This window comes from Orcinus orca, chromosome 4 (assembly GCF_937001465.1).
Source record: "Orcinus orca chromosome 4, mOrcOrc1.1, whole genome shotgun sequence".
Taxonomy (NCBI): domain Eukaryota; kingdom Metazoa; phylum Chordata; class Mammalia; order Artiodactyla; family Delphinidae; genus Orcinus; species Orcinus orca.
This window is the reverse complement of record NC_064562.1, coordinates 5,311,482-5,336,450: the sequence shown is the minus strand read 5'-3', so window position 1 is coordinate 5,336,450 and position 24,969 is coordinate 5,311,482. Positions and strand designations below refer to the sequence as shown.

Sequence of the window (24,969 nt, the reverse complement as noted above, 5' to 3'; positions counted from 1 at the left end):
AATAACGTGACAGGTGAAGAGTAGATGAAAACCAGCAAATCTAAATTTAACAGTGTACCGTGTGTACCACCAAAGTGTCACTCTTACAAGTACAGGAGAGGGAAGATCAGGCTGGAGGAACAATTCATAGCGTGGGGGGGTGGGGGTGGGAGGTGGGAGGGGCTATCTGTAAAAGGGAGCTGGCCCAAAGCTCCAAGGTGACTGAAAACCCTAATAAAATCTCAGGTTACATTATCAGACACATAAGGCCCAGAGGGAGGGGGACAGGAAGCTCTCCTATAGCCTACAGCCTGCATGTGGTTTACAGCAACCCATTCTAGACATCATGACTTAGGACAGATAATAAGTAACTGTAATGTTCAAACAGCAGAAGATCAAGATGATAAGGTGTTCAGAAAAGTTATAAGAAGTTAGGAATGTGTAACCTAGAGAAGAGGCTGAACAGAGCAGGGTCTCATTAAATATCTGAAGCACACTTACATGGAAATGGAACACGAATATTCATTTGTGCTGCTTTAAGAGATACCTAGAACCACAGACTAAGATACAGAGAGGCAGATTTCACTAAACATAAGGGAAGTTTCTTAATAATTAGGCCTTTCCTACAAGCAACGATAACTGCTATGATTTACAAAACCCTTCCTCTGTACCAGGCGGTAGGGTACAATTTTGACACACGTTACGTATGGACTGTCTCACAAATATCAGTGCTAAGTGTAACTAAAAATCTTAAAGCAGAGGATGAACGTCAGTGATTACATAGAAAAAAATAAATTTTATTAAGTGGCTTGACTGGCAGATTCCTACAATCCTTTTACGTTCTTAAAGTTATCTTAACTATATGGCTGGTCCCAAACGTTACCTAGTAGCAAGATGGGGGTAGAGGGGTAATATTTCCATTCAGATGGTCTATCTTGGGATAAGATTTCCTGGTGGTAACTATCCTTTATTCTGAAATCTTTATCTTCCTTCTTTGGCAGTCAGAGAGGAAATATTAAAATGCCCTTACTTTTTAAAAATTATAGTGATAATTGGACAATAGTTTAGAGGTTTTCTTTTTAACATCGCTTACTCTGCAAATTAAATGCTGTCAAACTTAGAAAAAGGTTAAGTAAAAGGTGTTTTTCTTAATGGTAGCAATAATTTGAATTATTAAAAGTCCTACATAACTACATCATCAGTTTTACAGAAGGTTTATAAACCCCCTGATATTATTTGATATACATTTTCAATATTCTTAAATACTACCAGAACACTTCCAATATTTTCTGGTGCAGAAGTTAGTAATTTTGTGGCGGTGTTTTTTTTTTTAAACTTATTTATTTATTTTTGGCTGTGTTGGGTCTTCGTTTCTGTGCAAGGGCTTTCTCTAGTTGCGGTGAGCAGGGGCCACTCTTCATCACGGTGCGCGGGCCTCTCACTGTCGCGGCCTCTCTTGTTGCGGAGCACAGGCTCCAGACGCGCGGGCTCAGTAGTTGTGGTGCACAGGCTTAGTTGCTCCGCGGCATGTGGGATCTTCCCAGACCAGGAACTCAAACCCGTGTCCCCTGCACTGGCAGGCAGATTCTCAACCACTGCGCCACCAGGGAAGCCCACTGTGGCGGTGTGTTTTTACCTCTAAAAATGATGACTACCTTTAGACAACTGTAAGTTGTTTTAGTTCGTTAAAAAGTCATACTTACAAAAGATCTTCTGGCAAGATTTGGCTTGTTACTTATAATATTAGTGGACCTAACTTTTAAAATACACTAATTACATACTTATGCTCTGTTGTGAAATAGTACTGATGGCCAGTGAAAACCCATTTCTGTATTGGAATGAAGCTAGAAAGGTTATTTAAATGGGGGGGGAATGCTGTGCTTTATTGATGAGGGATGCATGGTTCGAGAGGGGAAAACACCCAGTTGCAACAGAAAAGACTGATGAATCAACCAAAGCCTACTAGAATGGACATTCTGTGCTCTGGCCTCTTTCCTTTAAAGGTATTTAAATTGTAGGCATTTAAAGTGGTTGAATTATCTGATATATATTTTATTTCTCTTAGATCAAATTTAAAGTTTAAGTAACATAAAAGCAATATATGTTAAATTCATTTTAAAAAATAAATAATGTTCTGTATCAGGAACAGAGAAGACCTATGTCTTTATTTGATTCTGTGACCATGAACATCGAACACATTACGTGACACCTTTGACCTTAGGAGGCTTACCTCCTAACAGTGGAGATGCCATCACCAAACATTCAACGCTGCAGAAAAGTCTGATTGACGAAATACATGAAAAAGCACGCTGACGACTGGTATATGTCATAAGGATCCAATAAGGGTTGATTTTATTCCTTCCAAGATATTCTAAAAATTCAGCTGCACTCAAGGTTTGGGCAACCCATGAATTAATGTTGTATCGATGTGTTAATGCAGGTGGATCTATGATGCCTCTCCTAGAAATGTTAACTAATGCTAATTCTGGGAGTTTGATCGACACCAGCATGGAACCAGGACACTGCTGAGGACCTACCGTAACAGCATACACACTGTGCAGAAGGTATACAAAGGCATACGTAATACTGTCTGCTTCCAAAGACTCTCCTGACTCTTCAGGAATTTAACTTTAACAAGCATATTTTCATTTTTTAAATCTGAGGTTTTCAAATAAATACGTATAAATTTTCATAATGGTTCAATAATCTTCACTCTAAACGAAAATAACAGTATTTATAAGCAGCAGCATTCATCAGTGGACTTCACGACCAGGAATAGAACTGTGACTGCCCATCTGATGTAATTAAATATACTCCAGACAGGAAATGCTTCCAAGTAAATTTGCCTGGAAAATAATTAAATATAGAAGAGACTGTCTCAATATAGAAAATATTTTAGATGCCACAGAAATTTTTTAAATGTTCCCTTAGAGAAGAAGCCAGCCTCCCACCATGACCACATGAGTTTAAGACGACAATATTCAATCTTCCTTCTCATAAATAAATGAATAAACAAACAAAGCCCAAACCACCCATCTAATTTCTCCCTCTCCTTAAAAGCTCTGAAACGGCAAACAGAGTATTCCACCCTATTCATATTTTAGTTGCGCTTTGAAATGTTCAATTACTACCATGCTGGTATTTTTAAAGGACAAGACTAGAATATTTCACTGTATGTCTCAGACAACTATAATTGTTAGAACTGCTCACAACTGGCCAGATGAATCACAATCATGGAAGATTATACCTCCTGATTGTGCCATAAAGTAGTAGTTCACTGTATTAACACACAACCATAAATCTATAATGAAACACTAAACAGAATAAGTAACATTCACTCATTCATTCTACACTTAACCCCCAAGACAAAGTGGGACAGGACAGGAATACAAGAAATCAGGTATGACCTTCAGAAATCATCCTGGTTAGTTCAACAGTGTGGTGGACATAAGCAAAATGTACTGTGCATCATATGAAATGGTTACTAAAAGGCTGCCTTGGAGCAAATGTATAACAAAACCTATTTTTCTTGATGGCTTGTATTTTATAGGTAATGCTTTTTCAAGGAGGTGAAGCCAAAAAAAAAAAAAAATCTGTTGGGCCAAAATTTTACAACACACCATTCAATTCAGTGGACTTTTTAAAAACAAAAACCAAAACTAATAATGCCATTTGCAGCAACATGGATGCAACCAGAGATTATCATACTAAGTGAATTAAGTCAGAAAGAGAAAGACAAATACCATATGATATCGCTTATATGTGGCATCTAAAATATGCCACAAACGAACCTATCTACGAAACAGAAACAGAATCAGGGACACAGAGAACAGACTGGTGGTTGCCAAGGGGGAGGAGGGTGGGGGAGGGATGGATTAGGAGTTTGGAGTTAGCAGATGCGAACTAATATATATAGACTAGGTAAAGCCAAAGTCCTACTGCATAGCACAGGGAACTATATTCAGTATCCTGTGATAAACCATGACAGAAAAGAATATGAAAGAGAATATATATACATACTTATAACTGAATCACTTTGCTGTATAGCAGTAATTAATACAACATTGTAATTCAACTATACTTCAATAAAAAATGAATTAAAAAAATATCATACACACTACCAGAAAGCATGGTATTTACAATAAAGATAAAAATGCGGTAGGGAAGAAAGTGAGACAATCATCTAAAGCGGGAATTTCTCTAAGCGAGAAGGGATGCAGGAATCTATAGTGACCACTGACCTCATAGAATGTACAAGTGGACATTTCAGCTCTTACCAGGGCAAACTTATCATCTCAAAGTTGGGAGCGGGAAAACTTCCAGTCCCTTCCCCAAGGCAGCACTACCTTTCAGATATTCTGCTGCAGTAGCTGATTACTGAAGCACACGGAATCTCAGAGCACCATTATGAGAAGTAAACCACACGTTGTGATGACAAAGGAAACCAACCACTGGTGTCTTAACATAAGCAGGACAAGTGGAAAGAGTGAAGGCAGCATATTTATTTAGACCAAAAAGGAAAAAGGGAGCCAGTAAAAAAAGAAAAAAAGATACTTAAACTAGAGGATAACAAAGATATAATTCGAGAAACATAGTAAGAAGGTTAGAGAAGTTTTAAATACATTGCGAGGTACTATTTATTTTGCACTATCAAACTGAAACAATTTGTAACACATTACATTATCCTGAATCTAAAGTATTAATCACGCACAGGAGGCTGTTGAAATTACTCCTGGTGAGGATCTTTTTTTGAGGGTATGGGAGTGGGTGAGGACACCAAAAACTAGTCTTATCGGTATTAGCATAAGACCAAAAACTCAGCTTTAAAGGTTGTCTCGGGCTTCCCTGGTGGCGCAGTGGTTGAGAGTCCACCTGCCGATGCAGGGGACACGGGTTCGTGACCCGGTCCGGGAAGACCCCACATGCCGCGGAGCGGCTGGGCCCGTGAGCCATGGCCGCTGGGCCTGCGCGTCCGGAGCCTGTGCTCCGCAACGGGAGAGGCCACAGCAGTGAGAGGCCCGCGTACCACAAAAAAAAAAAAAAAAAAGGTTGTCTAACACACTCTTTACAGTTATGATTAGGTCATACTTTCATATCACACAAATGTTTGCATAAAAAGTTTAAATATTTTATAATTCCACATAATGGCTCATAATTATCTTACTAGGGAAGAGGAGGCAGAGAACTTTCTGGGGGGAAAAGGGGCTCCAAAGATAAAATTCCTAAAGAGAAACACTCTCTAAATGAGAAATGCTAAATAAATTAAGTAAAAACATGTACCTTTAAAGATTACTACAGTAACTACAAAAAGGACTGCTGGTGACCATCCAAACCAATTAATTAATATATTTAAAACCATTATTTAATATAAAGCATTTTTAAATTCTTCTGATTCCATCCCAAGTTAGCTTGAGGGCTTTCCATTTTCTCCTTGTATCTATGAGGAGATTAAGCAGCAAAAAGGAAAAGGAAGTAAGGGGCAGAATCACACAGGAAACAAGGTCGGGGCAGCCTCATAGGTTTGCAAGCTCAGCCGTCTACAGGCCCTGCTCTCAGAAGGGTCCTGCACTTGGTTTTTTCATGGAAAGCTATTTCTGTGGGAAAGAACAAAAAATGGACAAACTGTGGTTACTAAGACTAGGGTACTTGGCCGATATTTTCTTGAAAATGGACAAACTGAGCTTGTCACTTCAAGGAAAACAGCTGATAGCACTTTCCAAAGGATAAAATTTTAGCTTTCAAGTAAAAATTAGACATTAGGAAAACATGTCCAATCCCATAAGCTTGACAGCTTCCCAATAATTAAGGCCTTTTGACATGAGACTGGTAGTGATACTAACAAATGTGATTTTTTTTTATATTGTGTAACACGCCAAAATTTGGACAACCTAAATTCAATGACGAATGCATGATGTTATAATATCACACGTGAATAGAAAGACCCCTTCGGTGTGTAAGTAAGGCGGATGGGTCTTAATAAAAGAAAAATTTTAAAAGCTGACTGACAGAGTGTTATGTTCCTCAACGCAACAGCAGGTGTAAGGAACTACCGTTTGTCAAACTTTGGTGCAGTGTATCAGGAAGATTATTTGAAGAAGCTGTTAAAACTCTCCTCCCTTTTCCAACTACCCATCTGTGTGAGGCCATACTCTATGTACTTCAGCCAGAAAAGGACATCACAAAAGACTGAATACAGAAGCAGATATGAGAATCCAGCTGCCTTCTACTAGGCCAAACATTAAACATATTTGTAGAACTATAAGCCACCACCACCCTTCCTCTCACTTTTTCTGTTTTGAAAATATAGCTACCTCTCACTAAAGAAACCTTTATGTTAATGTATAATGGGTTTATTATGCTAAATTAACCAATGAATACATATTTTTAAGTTTCTCAGTTTCAATTTTTAATATGCCAAGTAATGATGTAGATAATTCGTATAAACAAAAGCTGTTGGAGCCCTCAAAAAGTTTTTTTTCCTTAATAAGTGTATTTATTTTTTATATTTTTATTTTTATTTTGCGGTACACGGGCCTCTCACTGTTGTGGCCTCTCCCGGTTGCGGAGCACAGGCTCCAGACGCGCAGGCTCAGCGGCCATGGCTCACGGGCCCAGCCGCTCCGCGGCATGTGGGATCTTCCCGGACCGGGGCACGAACCCGTGTCCCCTGCATCGGCAGGCGGACTCTCAACCACTTCGCCACCAGGGAAGCCCAGTGTATTTATTTCTTTATCTTTGGCTGCATTGGGTCTTTGCTGCTGTGCACGGGCTTTCTCTAGTTGCGGCGAGCGGGGGCTACTCTTCGTTGCAGTGCGCATGCTTCTCATTGCGGTGGCTTCTCTTGTTACGGAGCACGGTCTCTAGGCACGCGGGCTTCAGTAGTTGTGGCACACAGGCTTAGTTGCTCCGCGGCATGTGGGATCCTCCCGGACCAGGGATCAAATCGGTGTCCCCTGCATTGGCAGGTGGATTCTTAACCACTGAGTCACCAGGGAAGTCCCTCTCAAAAAGTTTCAAGAGTGTAAACAAGTCCTGAGATGGACAAGTTTGACAGCTGCTGCTCTGAGATGAACCAGAAAATGATCAGCCTCTTGGCTCTTTGTAAAAACCCAGTTGTCGGCTGTCCTTAGATTCCTTTAAGATAAAACCCTGTGAGGTCCTACCTCAGCTGAACCTTCTAACAGCACATCCACTTGCAGGAAGGCTAGCTGCTCACACCTTCCCCATCTAACTAAAGTTAGTACCCAAAGTTAGGCAAACTTTCATGCCGAGGAGGAATAAAAAGACTGCAGTGCTTGTTAAGAATGCCCATTACCGTCAAGGGCATCGAGGGCATCAAGACTATTGCCGCGGCCCAAGTATTCTCTTCGTCACACTTGGTTGGGATGTGCATACTTCATAAAGTAACACACGGCAAAATGATCTTTTTCTTGAAAACGTTCCTGAGTATTCCAAAATTCCTGATGATTCAAACAGGTGTTTGAAGGTTCGGTTTAAAATTTCGGATAAAGACGTGGACGGAAAGTAGACGTACACGAATAATTAGCGCGAGGGAAACGCTACAACTTAGAGATTTTAACCTTATTTTCTAACACTCCTAATGCCTTCCGGATCGTACCGAAGCCACAGGTGACCAATTATCACTGTCATCCTCCCAGACATCTGAGTAAAAGTCAAGACAGCCTGAATACTTTCTTTTTCATCTTCAAACCTTTCCCTTCGGAATTCCTCCGCCATTTATCCCAATTAGCAATTCATTGCTCAGATCCGGCCCACTCTGTGGTCACATCATTCCTCCTCTAGGCTAGCAGTTCTAAACTCCGCATCGCATCCAACCACCACCAATATTCCACTTGAAAGTGAGAAAGGAAGACACAGGAAAAAATAAAAGGCTACTGACCCCATACTAAGTTCATAAGAAATTGCTCTAATACAATTGTTCAGTAAGCCTTTTATTTTTTTCAATAGATTCTATAATTATTTTTTTTCCTAACTATCTTAAAGTTATTTTTCAGCCTATGTGTAATTTAAACTACCACAAAGGCTGTGAGGTACACCTGTGAACTGGGTACGTTCAAGTCAGTCATTACTACTGATATTCTTACTACTACTGAACTGTATACTTAAAAATGGTTAAGATGGTACATTTAGTGTTACATATTTTTTAATAAATTTATTTATTTATTATTATTATTATTATTTTTGGCTGCATTGGGTCTTCGTTGCTCCGTGACGGCTTTCTCTATTTGTGGTGAGCGGGGGCTACTCTTCGTTGCGGCGCGCGGGCTTCTCACTGCGGTGGCTTCTCTTGTTGCGGAGCATGGGCTCTAGGTGCAGGCTTCAGTAGCTGTGGCACGCGGGCTCAGTAGTTGTGGCTCGTGGGCTCTAGAGCACAGGCTCAGTAGTTGTGGCGCATGGGCTTAGTTGCTCCGCGGCACGTGGGATCTTCCCGGACCAGGGCTCGAACCTGTGTCCTCTGCATTGGCAGGTGGATTCTTAACCACTGTGCCACCAGGGAAGTCTCAGTGTTATATGTTTTTTATAAAAGAAAAGAAGAGTTGAATTATGCACTTTAAATAGGTGAACTGTATGGCATGTGAGTTGTAACTCAATAAACCTGTTATTTTTTTAATCTGTAGTTTGTTCTTAATTAGTTTCTGTAAAAGAAGGGGAAAAAAAACTTTCCTACTGAGATACGGATAATGACTAATTTTTTGAGAGGATAAGGAGGAAAATTTATACACAAAAATATGTACAAAATCTAGTAGACATTTAAAAATTATTTTAATATGAATCATTAAAATTTTCCTTTCATGAGTGATGTCAACCTAACACCCATACATCGAATCACATGCTAGAGTTTCTTCCAGAGGTTGGTCAACAATATCTTCTAGCTAATAGAAAGGTATTTCAAAGTTAATAATGTTTTAACACAGGATTCAAAATCAAAAGAGAACATTTCTAGTCACCCAATGTTTCAAATAGTGAAAACAGACAACTTAGAATGGATCAGTTAATTGTAAAAAAGGTCAGTTCAGCACTGGTAGGAAATAGGTCTGAATATCAAAGTAGATTTTTCCAAAGAAAAGAGACATTTTTCAAATCAGTGTGTAGCACTGCAAAATCTCATGGCAAAAAAAAAAAAAAAAAAAAGAAAAGGAAAAATCACATAAGAAATGAAATGGCTGAAGATGAAAGGATTGTTGCTATTGAGACTAAAAGTTAAATTTTAGCCAAATATATTTAAAACATGAACAGGCACAGCGAGAGCCACCAGTGTTCACAGTTAGAGGCAGGACAAAGTGGCAGTGATCTTTCTGACAAATAAATTGCTTGAAATATTGCCATGACATGCTACACAACACCCCGATTACTTTCAATTTCCAAGTGCAACCAAAAGATGGGTCCAATTATGACATCAATACAAGCTTTCTTTCAGAATGGAATGAAAGAACAGTAAATCCCAGTGGCCACGGGAGTTCTGCAGCAGCGATGATGTCATATATAAAAATAGACATCCTCTAACAGAAGCTGAAACTTGTGTAAACAGCACACTGCACACTATTCTCAACTGCCTTGCATGAATTTGCAATGCATGCTGTTAATAGCACGAGATTAATCATTTCATATTTTACACTATTTCCTGATTTACATTTCAATTTCTAAACAGACTCTATGGTGTAATTTCTCAATCTGTATAAATTAAATCAACATAAATACCTGATTATAACTGCAAGAAAGAGAAATGGTCCCCCCAAAGCAAGGAGACAGAGACCACCGCAGCAGCTCTAACAGGCTGCATTTTGCCAGGAATGCAACGCTCTTATGTCCACCTATTGTTCAAAGACCTTTCCGCAGGAAGCTTTCTGCAGGATTTTAAAATGCAACATGGTCTAGGTGAGGAGGGGCTAGTAAACCTGCTGAGAATAAGCATGAAAAGCAAAGGATACTTTTGCCACTTCTCTTTAAAAGACTCTCTGATGCAAATATAAAGACTTTGGGGCATGCATACAACAGTATCTACCAAAATGTGGGGAGGGCAGGTTTGTATCTATCACTCCTATCACAGTCTATCCACATCCCCTCTTTCCCTTCTTTACTTCCCAATTCATTTCTTTTTCACATTTCTATTGGGCTTTCTTGGATTAAAGAAGATTTTCCTTTGAGCAAAGACAGTAAGGCCATTCAGGAAGCCACGTCGGATTCCTCAAGATGCCTGGTTTTTGAGCCTCCACGGTACCTGGATTTCCCTCTATCTTAACTGCCGTCGATTTATCTGTATTTTGTGCGAGGCCATAAAGTCAATGAGGGCAGATTCTGTCTGTCCTGTAGACCTTTACAGCCATGGAGTCCGGCACAGCCCTGAAACAAGGTGGGCGCTCAATAATATTCATTAAAATAATAAAAACATACAAATGAAAATACTGAGCTTTCCTCTATGATACAAGAAACAGAATATACAGATTTTCTGAAACTCCATCCTATTATAATTCACAGAGACGGATTGAGGACCATACTGAAGACAACGGCTTTAGATTTAATTAAGCAAACAAACGCCTGATGAAAGATGAAGAATAAAAATATTCAAATAATTAAGAAATTTCCCCATACTTGAATAATTTCTGTATATGCACATAAACAGATTTTAAATATCATCATTGAATAAATTAGTCAAGTGGGATATGAACTGACTGTTATAAGTTAAAATCTTAAGACCTTAATATTCTAGGAAATTTAGTAGACACACAAGTCACTGATACACAACACATGCTCTTACTGTTAAGTAGCATATATTGGATTAAAGTAGGAAGATCTCAGTGAAAAAGTAAAGAATAAGTGACAAAGCAAAGCCGTAACATGAGGGAAAATATTGCCTATTTCTAATGCGAGAACAACAGCTCATGTCAAAAAGTCTAATGTCAAATAAATGTGCATAATCACACAAACACTGTAATTTTTTCATGTTTCAATATTTAAATTTTTTTGAAATTAACCTACTAAGAAGTCCTTAACTGAAGATGAAACCAACTTAAATCAAATCCATCACTTAAAAAAAAGCGATAGATTATATTCAGAGATATATAAGATATATATAACTTAGGAATGGTTACCATTAGAAGAAATAGTACTTGTTTTATATTATGAAGAATAATCTTATTAAAAATAGGACTCATTTTCATACGCCTCATATAAGAATCAACCTTATTACATTGGTGCTACGTTAAAGATATTGTATCATCGCTGACTATAATAAAAAAATTAATTCCATGATGTTTTTGTAATATTACATTGTATTTGACTTAGATTATATTAACTTACTTTTATGCAGTATTTTTATTTCTTTTGTACACCTGCACCAAGAACTTTAAACTAAGCCTGACCTACAGAAAAATTCAATACATAATTATTAAATGGCGCCCTGAAATGTATATTCCCATTGTAGAAAAGGATTACTAACAGAATGTGTGGGAAATACCTTTTTCTATGACCGATGGGTTCTCCTTATGGGTTCTCCTTATTAAAAGTTTGCACTGATTGGAAACTTTATAAATAAGTTTTATGTTACATTGTGTTTGAATCCTCCTAATTCAAATTTGTATAAAGTAAAGCCACACTTTGGGGGGTAAGTAGGAGTGGAGGTGGAAAGTCAATCGGAACCTCAAAGAGTGGAGAGCATTTTAATTATGCAACCAGCCCTGGAATGCTGCAACAGTAGGAAACGTCAGTCGGTACACATCACCTCCACAGTTAGACGGGACAATTTTTCCTCAGTCTTCAGTCTAATATCTCTGTACAATTTTCACATTTTCTAAACGAGGAAGAGAGCAGAGCTGTTTTTTTCTTTTTCCCATAAAAAAAAAAAAGGAATAAAAAGATGACAGAACAGGTATGTGCAGGTATGTGCAGGTATGTACCAGCTTCCCCATCCCGGCATCCAGGTGAAAGTAAGAAGGCCCTTCTTCCCTTTTAAGTCCTCTCCCTCTCCTCTCCATTCTTATTATGGAACTCACATTTCCCTACCCACCCAAACTTCTAGAATAAATTACCCGTCAATGCAGACGGGGCCTGTAATTAGGGGTAAAATAAACAGGTTTCCCCCCCACCCTATTCCGAGCCTGTCGACAAGGTAAACCTGTCCAAAGTCCCAAGTCAGTCTAGAAATGACCCCGAATTCCCCAGCCTCCGCCGGGAACCTTAGCCAGGACCTGACTCTGCCACCTGCCTCTCCCCACTCAAAGACTGAAAATTCGTGCCGCATCCTGTTTTCTGGCAGTCTTAAACACAGCCTCAACCCAACTCATCAAAATGTAAGAAAATGCTAATGAAAAGCCATCTCCAATCTTGCCTTCTCACTGCATTTTAAAATGCTTATTCTCTGCAAACCTCACACACTTGCCTTGAAAAAGTGACCTGAAAGCACTCTGCATGGACTGTGCGAGTATTCGTGTTTCTGAAGAAATTACTATCATCTGTCTTAAACTGCTGCAACACGTCTAATTTTTAAAAGCGTACATAAGGTATACATCACAACCCAGTGCACATTTTAAATTCAATTCCTACTTCTACCTGGGAATTAGACTAACCTGTCATTTCTCATACTGAACAAGAGGACTAATTACATACCGGTGTACCTTTTAAAATATTAAAGTTATATACGTTTTAAGTATACATGTACTAGATAAAAGCTCAAAACACTGGCACAATTTTAAAAATTTTTATACAATTTTACAAGAATCTTATCAAATTTAAAAACTAGCAACATTTTTTAGATTTACCACATCACTGAAAAATTAGCAGCGCTTCTAAAATAAAATACAGCTATTATGTCACCTGTGACATTTTAATATGCATTATATTGTATAGAACGTAAAGTAATGGCCTTATTTTAATTTGAAAAGTTATACAAATATTTCGTGTTTTCAGGCGAGGTTACTGTAATAGCCAAAGACATTACATTGACAGTAGCCTTCCACTAATGTGAATTAAATTATTCATGATCTTTTTCGTGGGCAATAAGAAGACACAACCATAAACATTTCACTAGTTACTTAACCAATTAGTTTCCAGAGATAAATGAGTTTTTCTTCCTTGACTCCAAATTCCCTGATAACCCCAAATTTGACCCAAAATTTCAAACGAGTAATGCTGAAACCGTAAATTAGTCATATATTGGCATGAAACAAATGAGCAAAGATATTATTATAGGCCTCAAGTAAAATACAGAATGAAATAAAAGCATGAAATCTGGTTAAAAATCAAGCGCAAATAAGAAAATGCAAGCGAAGTGTAAATTCTTATTTCCTTTTTGACAAAGCCTTTATTCTGACTAAAATTTTACCAGTGGTCTCCCAAAATGCTCTCACACTGGGATTCCTGAAATTTAAAGCTTTCACCTATAGCCTTTAAAATGTAAATGTCTAATGGATTTCCCATAAAACTTTCACACAAAAAGCAGTTAAACACCCACGATGCCTATCTGCCTGTCTTTCTCTCTCCATTTCTTTATGCGCCAAGCAGGTTAGTTAAGAACTGTGCTCCACTCATTCTTAAAAATACGTAGTCTGCACTTTAATTCGTTCTTCAAAGAAAGTGAGCAATTTGTCCCTAGGTCTGCACAAATAAAGCAGCCTGTGACATCAACCAAACCACTGACAGTTTCAAAGTTGTAAGGGGTTTTACTAAATCAGGGCAAAATACAAAAGAACAAGACGAAGCAAAACACATCAATATTATAAACTCATTAGTTACAATGCAAATTCACAAATGAACTGAGGTTAGTATTAGGAGACCACACACAGATTACAATACCTGAGATTTAGTGCATTCCTTTGAGCCAAAATGAAATGAGTGCCATAGAGGAGGAAAGGAGAAGATGACATTATCAGACATGCTACAGTACATCTGCCAAAATGAAGATCAGGTTAAATCAGGTTAAGAATGACCATACAGCACTGGCTACATGTATGACGTCCTTTATGTTCCTTAGCCATGCACCTGAAATGCACCTGCAACCATTTAGGTCGCCTGTGAAGGAGGACCATGCACCTTTTCAACCAACTTTGCACCCTGGCTCCCACCTTACTAGGGTTCTTTCAAAAGGAGTATTTCTGCTCAGAATAAGTAAATGTGACTTAGGGCTGATTTTGTTGTTTTCATATGTTAAAATCATGTACTTAGGCAAAATAATAATTATATAAATAAAATTAAAACACAATTTGCATGAAAAGACGGGATTCAATATTTAGAATTATGACACTTGTTGCCCATCTGGACTCACTTAGAAAAATTAACACCACCATGTCACGTATTAGCAAACTGGTACCTGATCCATCAGTGAGCAAGTGAAATTTTTCACCCTAGTACTGAATTTTCCCTCATAAAAGTACCTGTTGACCAGGTAAGACATTTTTTAAAACCACTAAAAAAAAAGGAATCTTGAATAATTTTTAAAAACTACACATTTACAAAAAAATCAGATTAAAAAGGGGGAGTCATGTAGGGGAGGTGGGTGAAGTATTACATAAAGGGGGAAAACATGGGGCTAGGAGAGAGAAATAATTATAAAATGACACCCCCCAACTTAAATGGGACAAATATAACTATAAAATCAAACCAATCAGCTTGAACGCTAAATCTTTAGTAACCCACACTGCCGCTAAATATCTTGGTGTAGAATCTGACTTGGAAACATAATTCCAAAGCAGAAAGAGTATTAACAATATTAGTAGGTTGTACTAGTAATGTGTACAACTATTTTTAACCCATAGTTCCTTCTTCCACGATGCTACATCGACACTAAAAATACTACCTTCTTGTATAGACAATGGTAACAAAAAACCTTTCATAGGTTTTTTTTCAAAAAAATACCAAGGCTCTGCAGCAGGCAAACAAAGCTGACTTTATGATGAGCAAAAAGCAACCCTTTGCAAATGAGCTCAATGAAATGATTCAACTATGAAATTCATGTGAAATTAAAATTGTGCGCATGGGCAGTGAGAGGAGCAGGCTGAGAGCTGGTGGCCAAAACTGCTTGAATATTCAAATACAAAGGGCTCTCAGAAATAGAACACATCAAGTGCGGGTATAAGATGCATCCCTCCAAGTTACCAGAAAATTAAGTACATAGTTTTAAGTCTATATACATTTTCCCATGCGGTTTGCATTTATACTTATTTGCAAAAAGAAAGAAGAGGATACGGAAGACAAACAAATAAGAAATGTAAAATAGTTGTCGTTTACCTATTTTTATTTTTTCATATGTTTATTTTAAAATTAATTTCATGAATGAGTGCTCATTTAATGGTATTGTAAGTATAGATGAACCATATTTGACCTTATTATGACATATGGAAGAATTCAAGTTACGTTCTTCTTGAAAACAGAAATCCTCAAATATATTTGCCACTATTCTGGGTGGGCCACCGGGGGACATGGACACAGCACGGCTGAGCAGAGAGAAATGAGTGAGAAAAATAAGGCTCCCAAACTGACTACGCTGGGGTCTTGTACAAATCAATCATTATCTGTGCCTCGGTTTCCTCAAACATAAGAAGTAGTTTCTTCACCTAATATTTACGGAATAAATGACGATCAAGTGGTGAAAGTATTAAAGAGGACCTCTGAACCTGTTAGAAATGCTTCAGACCATCTTTACACTGGGATTTACAGAAGCATCATTTCAAATTATGCTCTCACTTCATCATATTAAAAACAAAAAATTCTCAGATAATATTCTCACAATGGTATGAAGATAATAGGTAATTTTTAAATATCTAACTTTTGAATAAAAAACAGGTATGATACCCGTCACTGGGGATGGTGAGGGAAAGGGCAACATTTTAGATTAAGATCAGAACCTAAAAATATCCCAGTTACAACTGTACATGATGACCACAAAGCTGATCCTCAGAGACCGTGTTAAGAAATAAAAAGGCTAAACAATGCCTTTTGATACCTTATTTCAATGCTCCTTAAACTATTCATATTATGTGTTTCCAGAAAAATCTGCACTTTGAGTAAGTATACCACAGAAAGGAATTATTCATCAAAAATGGAAAATGTATGCCCTTTCACAAAACTCCCACCAAAAAGCTATAAAGATAATTATTATACTTGTGTAACTTACCGTATGATAGCCTCTAGGCAAAGGTGGTTTGCCCACAGGATAAGGATCCACAGTGTCGATAATCGTTTGTCTTTCCCCTTTCTGGTTGATTTTTCTAAATCTCCTTCGAGACTGTCGATGAGAAGCTTGACGCTGAAAATATTCTTCATTTTCATCCATATAGTCTACCTGAAATAAAATCCCCCAAGATTTCATTTCTTCAAACACCATGTTCCATATTAAGATTAGATGCAGAATAAAACTTACGGATAGTCTACATTCATTCACTGTGCAAAGACATTTGTAGACAAACTATCTCGACAGACTTCAGATGTTTCTGAACTTCCCTAGAACTAACTGGTTCTGAGTAACTTTTCTTTATAAAAGAGAAGAGGCATTTTCAGTTCCACTTAGGACAATATGGGTAACTCCTGAATTTCCTGCAGTCTCAAAGGGAAGGATATTTTCAGTAGTCTTTGTTCTGATTTATTAATGAAAGATCTCACAGGATACATCACCATGCATTATGAAAGCAACTGCCCCATTGTCTTAACTAAAGCACAAAAACTCTCATGAAGTAAATCTGTTTAAAAAGAAAAAAAAAAAACACCCAAATCCCAAATGACTCAGACACGACTACTGGCAGAATGACTTTGGTAGATTACTTAAGAGCTTCTCTTCCTACTTTCATTCTACGGATTCAGTTTCTTTTTTTTTTTATTATAAATAGCATTGTTCTCAAAACATAATTTCCTCATTTTAAACATTTAGAAAGTGATGAATGGACTAACAGAAGAAAAGTTACGTTCGGTTAGTCCCCGTCACACTTACATAATGTATTGCTCACAAAAGCATATTTAGATTCTAAGATGGTTCTCACACTGACAAACCTAGTAGTTAGCATCATATGGACAAGGACAAAATCCTCAAGGAATTTTGGAGATCAAAAATCCTTCAGATCAACACAAAATAGCAGTAACAGAGACCAAAATCTCGAGGGAATATCTAAAATGCTTTTCAAGACCTGTGGCTGGAAAGCCCAACGTATCTGCCTACATTTTTCCACTCCTAAATCTTTACTCACCACCATGCCACTTTCTCACTTAACAGTACATTTTGGGAAATTTTACCAAAAGTTTTCACTAGCTTTGACGAGGAAGTTCCCATTTCTGACAAATTCCTCTCCTCCATCATAGGGAAAAAACCTACATCTCCTCTGAAAATAGATGTATAGGCATTTACCAAATATTTTATTAAATATGAATAAAAAGCCTCCATCATCATCTATTTTAGGCCATCATTTATTCAAAAAGTTTCCTTGCCCAGATAGATGCTGGATGGGAAATATTATGCACATCAGCCAACTGAATGTCTCTACTGGGCACTCCCTCCAATCTTATTTTTGTTGCTGATTTTTTTAAGGGGTCCATAGTGTCCCATCTTAAAATCATTTTTATATAGTAAGGAAGAATGTGACAGGCTTTTCTTCAAGCATCAGTAAAAATAATTATGTTGCTAATATCTCTTCTAACGTTATGTTTTTTTGCATATGTCTTACCTCAATATATTTTTTAAATCACACTATTCAATTAAAAAGAGATAAAAATCTCAACAGAGTATTTAACCAGCATAAAAGTCCTCCAAATTTCTTTCAATTAGATAAAGGAAGTGAACTGATTTCCTTATGTCAATTGTTGCCTGAATATATATCACTGTGTCTCATTTAAAGTATCTCACTCATTCCAACCAATATTTGGAGAGCTAAAATCCTGCAATTCCAAGATTCTCTCCAAGTTTAAATTAAATGGCATTTTCATAGACTGATTTATAAAGTTCAAACACCAAACATTTAGGTACGTGACCCTTTTAAACTTTCTTTTTCATTATTTGAATCCCGTAAATAATTATAATGATTATGAATTAAAACTCAAAAAGTTATGAAATAAATATACCTAAAGTTATGAAATATATAATACACTATTATAGGTAGTTTGTGAAAATACTTTTATTTCATAACTTTTTTTAAGGGAAAAAAGTCTTCACAGAAGTATTCTTACCACAATCATTTCAGAAGGCTCTAACACAATGCATTCACAGCCACGCCTAAAGCTTCCTGCAGAACGCTTGCCAAAACTAGAAAGAAAAAAAAGATTTAAGTAATACAAATTATGAATTTAAGCTAACCCTTCAGATGAATAAAAACAAGGAAGAAAACAACTATAAAAAATACATACTGAAGAAAGAGAGCTATCTCAAACCATTATTACACAGAATGACAAGGAACCATTCAAATTTTTAAATCTCAGATATATTTTTCTGGAAAATTCCAACATAACATTTTTGAATTCATAATGTAAGTAATGAAGAATCATTATGAATGTGTTTGGGGTTAGGCTGTTTGAAACCACACCCAGGCAGGTGAAGATTTAGAATATTCTAACAGGGGTGGGAGTTGGATCAGTGGCAAACTATAAAAATATCCAAAGTATAAAATGCATATAATCCTCTTCTATAACTTAATTTGCTTAGGTTAAACATTTCTTTCACTTAAAAATGTAGTTATTTTTCAAATCAACTTATTCAAAATCAGTTTAAGGAAAAGGTATTCAACTCAGGGCTTTCAGCTACACAGTGACTTAAGTGGACATGCATTCCCAAAGCCCCTTTCCGCGTGAACACTGCACTGCCGACTGCAGACACGGCACCTCTGCCCCATCTGTGGAAATACCCACTAGAGCAGATTTATTCTCTCTGGCATAGCTATATGCCAACTAGAGCTATGAAGAGTTCTAAGTAGTCATGACTTGTTCTGCTAACGTACCACCTACCTCTGCTCATTCACTACTCCAAAAGGCCTCCCTTCCCTCCAGTCAACATCTTAGTACCCTTTTTTTTTGTGGCCACACCGTGCAGCATGGGGGATCTTAATTTCCCAACCAGGGATCGAACCCGCGGCCCCTGCAGTGGAAACGCGGAGGTACGGAGTCTTAACCACTGGGCTGCCAGGGAAGTCCCAGTAATCATTTTTAATCATTTTTGAGAAAAATATGAGGAAAAAACGCTTCCAAAGAGCTATTTTATCAAGCATTTTTTCCCCAAATCAATTAGACATTTGAGCGGCTCCTATGGACATTCTCATTCCTTTTATAACTCTCTCTACGTCATGGTAGTACACAATGTTTCACATATTAGAACCCAACTTGGATTAGGAAAAAAAAAAAGTCATGTAAGATGAAGAGAACAAGAAAGTCAACGTTCTCAGTCTATCAGCCTGTGACCTCTAGCAAACCAACTTGACCATCCTCATAGTCTAAACTGTACTCATTTTTAAGGTTATCGGGTGAGCCCAGGCCATCACTGAAGTCATTTCTTGCTCCAAAATTGTTTCTATGAAAATCAGAAAGAACCATACTTAGCATATCTGAAAAATCCTTCAAAAAATATTCATACATACATATTCTCACAACCATACATATTGAAGTGCTTTTTTTAAGTGGAAAAAAATCTACCAAGAAAAATAAAATAATCTTATCTTCTTTGTCATGTTATTTCACATGCAATTAAAATGACCTAAATTTTTACATATTCTCCTCTTAGTTTACAATTAAAAACCACTAAAGTTGCGGAAAATTCTCAACACACACAAAAATTTGCTTCTGGTTTTTGAAACTACCTACTTGCAATTTAAGTTTTTACAATGAAGCTTATAATTTAATGATGCACTACAAACTAAGAAATAATCTCAGTGTGTTAGTAAAATATGTAGCAGGTTTCATGCCATCATTGCCCGTTGAACCCTGTTATAGGACTAGGTAAAAACATATATTGTATGTTTAAGTTTTATCACTAAATAAAATAGCATTAAAATCTAAAGAAAATCATGTGACTCTAAGTTTTTTCGTATTTTATTAAATTACAGAACCAGACAAGCTTCATAATCATAATGATCGACTGGTTTTCCTTTTTTAAAATTTCATGTAGTAAAAAAAAAAAAGTCAAACGTCTATAACACATACAATGTTCAGATGACAACTTAAAAGATAAAAACTGCTAGAATTGAGTTGCTCACAAATTTTAGCAACAAAAGTAGTGACATCAACACGAATAAACTATGTGGTATTTGTTTATTTTATGCCTAATTCTAGTACCAACCACTCCGTACTCCAGAATTAAGGCTGTAAAACCCCTTACCCATCAGCCATTAGTTCAACAGAACTTTATGGCTGAGAAGATATTCATGTATTTAGTTGCACTCACACTATTACTCTAGGGATGAAAAGTGTGCATCCCCTAAGATGAGCTACAAAAAATATCTCTATGCCTTTTGCAAAGTGAGCTGCACTAAAACCTAACAAAACTCTCTTTGAAGCCCCAAAAGACTCAGGTTCTACTGACCATCACAAAGATGTGAACCATAGGAGAAAAAATAGACTCTTGTCAGGTTAATTCTTTGAATACATTGAGGGGGAAAAGGCAAATGCACAGAGAACCCACTCCAGCAAGGGAGAATAAATTATTTCATTTATCCAAAAATCCATTGTTTCGAACACAGCCAAGAACCCAGAAGGAAAGAGTGGCCTCAGAAGAGCTAAGGCGCAAGTCATGAACGCACTCGCTGGGGCCTAATGACAAGGTCCCTTGGCTCTTAGCTTACAAACCAGAAGCTGTAAGGTAGGAATGGTCAGGGAGGAATGAAAAACGTCACCTAGAAACCCATTCAGCCCACAAAATACTTCTGCTTCTACTCTCTGATTCTTTGAAACAATAAATATAGAAACAAAAGTAAGTAAACACCATTATTTACTAAGTTTTAAAAAATCTCTGACCAAGTTCTATATAAATAAACTGTTTTAAAAATACAGTCCTGGACTCAAGGCTCTGTGGGGACCTAAATGGGAAGGAAATCCAAAAATGAGGGGCTATATGTATACGTATAGCTGATTCACTTTGCTGTACAGTAGAAACTAACACAACACTGTACAGCAACTATACTCCAAGAAAAATAAATAAACACATAAAAAAATTTTGAAAATACAGTCCTGGAAAACTTTAGAGATAAAAAAGTAACTGGATAGAGACATATAGCAGGTAAGATCTCCCACAGATGATATTAAGACCAAATTTTTAAGATATTTTAGATGATTTAGTAGGAAGAAATGGAGAGAAATCCTCAGGTGTACAAATGACACAGAGACGTTTAGATAGTAAAGCACAAAACAAAGCCAGTAAGAATAAAGTACAAGCCATTTTTATAAAGTTTTATGTGCGTATAAAAAAGCAGGAAGGACCCAACCTGCACAAGGAAATATTCTATGTGAAAAGTGATCAAATGCACAAAGTGTGTAAGATAAGATTAAACAGCAAAGAGTTCTCATGTTTCAATTAAAAGTCAAATGAAAACTAGAAGTCTTTCAAGGCATTAGCACAGTAAACTGCTAACATAATAAATAACAAATAATAAACAGAGATACACCTCAAAAGGATGGACACACTAGGAGAAATTAAAAATGAAAATTACTATACATACCCTTATAGAAAACCACATGAATCTACAATAGAGCACCGCCCCAGAAAAGTTTCTAAGGGGAAAAACACAAAGCTAAAAAGTTTCCACCAAAAAAATTAAGGGTAGCCAAAGGGCTTTCTGTAAAACCAGAGGCACAAATTAAAAGATCACTTCATTCAATCTTATTAACAGCAGCTGAAAGTTGGTATCATTTAAATTTCTAAAACCATGACTTAAGGAATTGTAGAAATGATACAGATTAAATAAGAACTTGGTTAACTTAAAAAGTACACCTACAATCCTTGAGGGTTTTAAGAAAAGTCAGAAATAGATAAAGATTGTTCCAAAGCCATTTGCCTAAATTCTCCTCCAAATGTTCCTTGGTGCCACTGTCAGAAATGAACTTAGTCCTATCAAATGCATTCTTTTTTATTATTAAGTCTTAGAAGAGACTACAAAAAGTGATCTACAAATTTGATGCAATTCCCATCAAAATACCCCAAAAATAGTTTTTGCAGAAAAGGAAAAACCAATCTTCACATTCATATGAAATTGCAAGGGGCCCTAATTAGCCAAAACAATCTTGAAAAACAACAGTTAGTGAACTCACACTTTTAATTTCAAAACTTACTACAAAGCTGCAGTAATCAAACCAGTGTGGTAGTGGCATAAGGATAGACACATATGGACCAATGAAATAAAACTGAGAACCCAGAAATAAACCCATATCTATGGCTAATTTTGACAAAGGTCAAGTTCATTCAACGGGGGAAGAACAGTCTCTTTAACAAATGTGCTGAGACAACTGTATTTCCACATGAAAAAGAATGAAGTTGGACCCCCACCTCTCATGACATACAAAAATTAACTGAAAACAGATCACTGACTAAATAAAAGAGCCAAAACCCATAAAACTCTTAGGGGGATAAAAGAAGGGATAAATCACCATTACCTTGGATTTGACAATGGACCCAGAGACGACACCTAAAGCACCAGCAGCAAAAGGAAAAATAAATAAACTGAACTTCATCAAAACTGAAAACTTTGGTGCATTGAAGGACATTATCAAGAAACTGAAAAGATAATCTACAGAACAGGAGAAAATATTTGCAAATCATATATCTGAGAAGGGTTTAATATCCAGAATACATGAAGAACTCCTATAGCTCAACAACAAAAAGACAACCCAATTAAAAAAGAGGCAAAGGACTTGAATAGACCTTTCTCCAAAGAAGATATATGTATCAACATCCTTAGTTATTAGGGAAAAGTAAATCAAAACCACAACGAAGCTACTCACCCAAGTTGCCCACTCTCCCCCCAAGAGTGCTTAATAAATCCTTGCTGTGCTTCCTCAAAATAAAAACAAAACAAACAAAAAGACAACAAAAAACACAACCAGATACCATATCACACCTGATACTAGATGTGAATGAGATATTAGGATGGCTATAATTAAAAAAAAACAAAAAACGCAAAGAATGCAAAAAATGTTGAAGCGGATCTAGAGAAGCTGGAACCCTTGAATTTTGCTGTTCAGAATGTAAGATGGTGCCGTCACTGTGGAAAAGAGTTTGGCACGTCCTCAAAAAGTTAAACACAGGATTAATATAAGACCCAGCAATTCTACTCCTAGATAAATACCCAAAAGTATCAAAAACATGGACCCAAACAGATATTTCACTGCAGCATTATTTGCAATAGCCAAAAGGTGAAAACAACACAAGTGTCAACTGATGAGTGGATAAACAAAATGTGATATATACAATGGAATATTATCCAGCAATAAAAAGGACGGAAGTTCTCATATATGTTATAACATGGACAAGCCTTGAAAGCATTATGCTAAGTGCAAGAGCCAGTCACAAAATGACAAATATTGTAAGATACCACTTATGTGAACTATCTAGAATAGGTAGATTCATAAAGACAGAAAGTAGACCTGAGGTTTCCAGGGGTTAGGGAAATGCAAAGTTACAAAGTTTCTGTTTGGAGCTATGCAACGTAAGTTGTGGAAATAGGTAGTGATGATGGTTGCACCACAGTGTGACTGCAATTAATGCCACTGAATCCTACACTTTAAATGGTTAAAGTGGCATATTTTACGTTATGCACACACATGCGCATATCCACATTTTTTTTTAAGTATATAAGAGAAACTTATCAAGAAGATTTGTGTGTTTGTTTTAGTGGTTTTGAGTATTTTGGCAAAATTCAGGACTTGAATAAGAAAAAGGAGTAATTCCACTTTGACCAAACAAGAACCAACCTTAGGGGCAAAGGAAGAGTTAAGTTTGATGACTGAGCTATACCATTGATTAACTTGGAACCAATCTTTTTCTACACTGATTTAGCAATGAAGTGATAGAGGTCATGGGTGAAAGAACCAGGAAGATACAAAGAGATGGTAAACAAGTATTACTGAAATATCTGAAATCAGTTTTTTAAAATTTTTATTTTATATTGGAGTATAGTTGATTTACAATGTGGTGTTAGTTTCAGGTGTACAGCCAAATGATTCAGTCATACATATACATGTATCAATTCTTTTTCAAATTCTTTTCCCATTTAGGTTATTACAGAATATTGACCAGAGTTCCCTGTGCTATACAGTAGGTCCTTGTTGGTTATCTATTTTATATATAGCAGTGTGAATGTGTCAATCCCAAACTCCCAGTCTATCCCTCCCACCCACCCTTCCCCCCTGGTAACCTGAAATCAGTTTTGAAGAGTCAATTATACCTACATTTTCCTCTGATCCAGCATTATCCCATTTTTTATTTTATCCCCGGTCATAAATGAGGGCGTCTCCCTGCCCCGCATCCACATATATATGGAGAGAGAGGGAGAAAAGAGAGAGAGATGCACATACACATACAATTTTGTTTCCTATCCCTCTTCCAAATACTCACTGGACACGTACTACAGAATCAACATGAACTATGTAATCAATACAGAGCTTACAAGAAGCTCACTAAATATAGCCCCTATTCTTAAATAGTTTGTATTCCATGGAAGATGACCACACAGAAAGTTGTGATAACAGGCAGAACAGCGAGCGCCAAGAGTTTAATAAAAAAGAATGTCATATTTGCTGCCTACAGTGCATCTCAAAAACAAAATGCAGGCTTCCCTGGTGGCGCAGTGGCTGAGAGTCCACCTGCCGATGCAGGGGACGCGGGTTTATGCCCCGGTCCGGGAAGATCCCACATGCCGCGGAGCGGCTGGGCCCGTGAGCCATGGCCACTGAGCCTGCGCGTCCGGAGCCTGTGCTCCGCAACGGGAGAGGCCACAACAGTGAGAGGCCCGCGCACCGCAAAAAACAAAATGCATTTCTTGAATGTCAGAGCTGAGAAAAAACTTGAAAATCATATAGTAC

The 24,969-nt window shown here is 37.1% G+C and overlaps 1 protein-coding gene across 8 annotated transcripts in view; it reads right to left on the bottom strand.

The window, feature by feature from the left end:
* RAPGEF2 (Rap guanine nucleotide exchange factor 2) overlaps positions 1-24,969 on the bottom strand; it is a 245,375-nt gene that overhangs the window by 99,111 nt on the left and 121,295 nt on the right. For 6 of the 8 annotated variants that reach the window (XM_033421514.2, XM_033421520.2, XM_033421515.2 and 3 more), the window contains 3 exons: positions 18,142-18,217; positions 16,106-16,273; positions 13,789-13,881 (listed from right to left, as the gene is read on the bottom strand). In XM_033421514.2, coding sequence (XP_033277405.1) covers positions 13,789-13,881; positions 16,106-16,273; positions 18,142-18,217 — 337 coding nt within the window. The remainder of the gene's footprint in view (positions 1-13,788; positions 13,882-16,105; positions 16,274-18,141; positions 18,218-24,969) is intronic. The other 2 variants (XM_033421517.2, XM_033421518.2) reach the window with 2 other exon arrangements.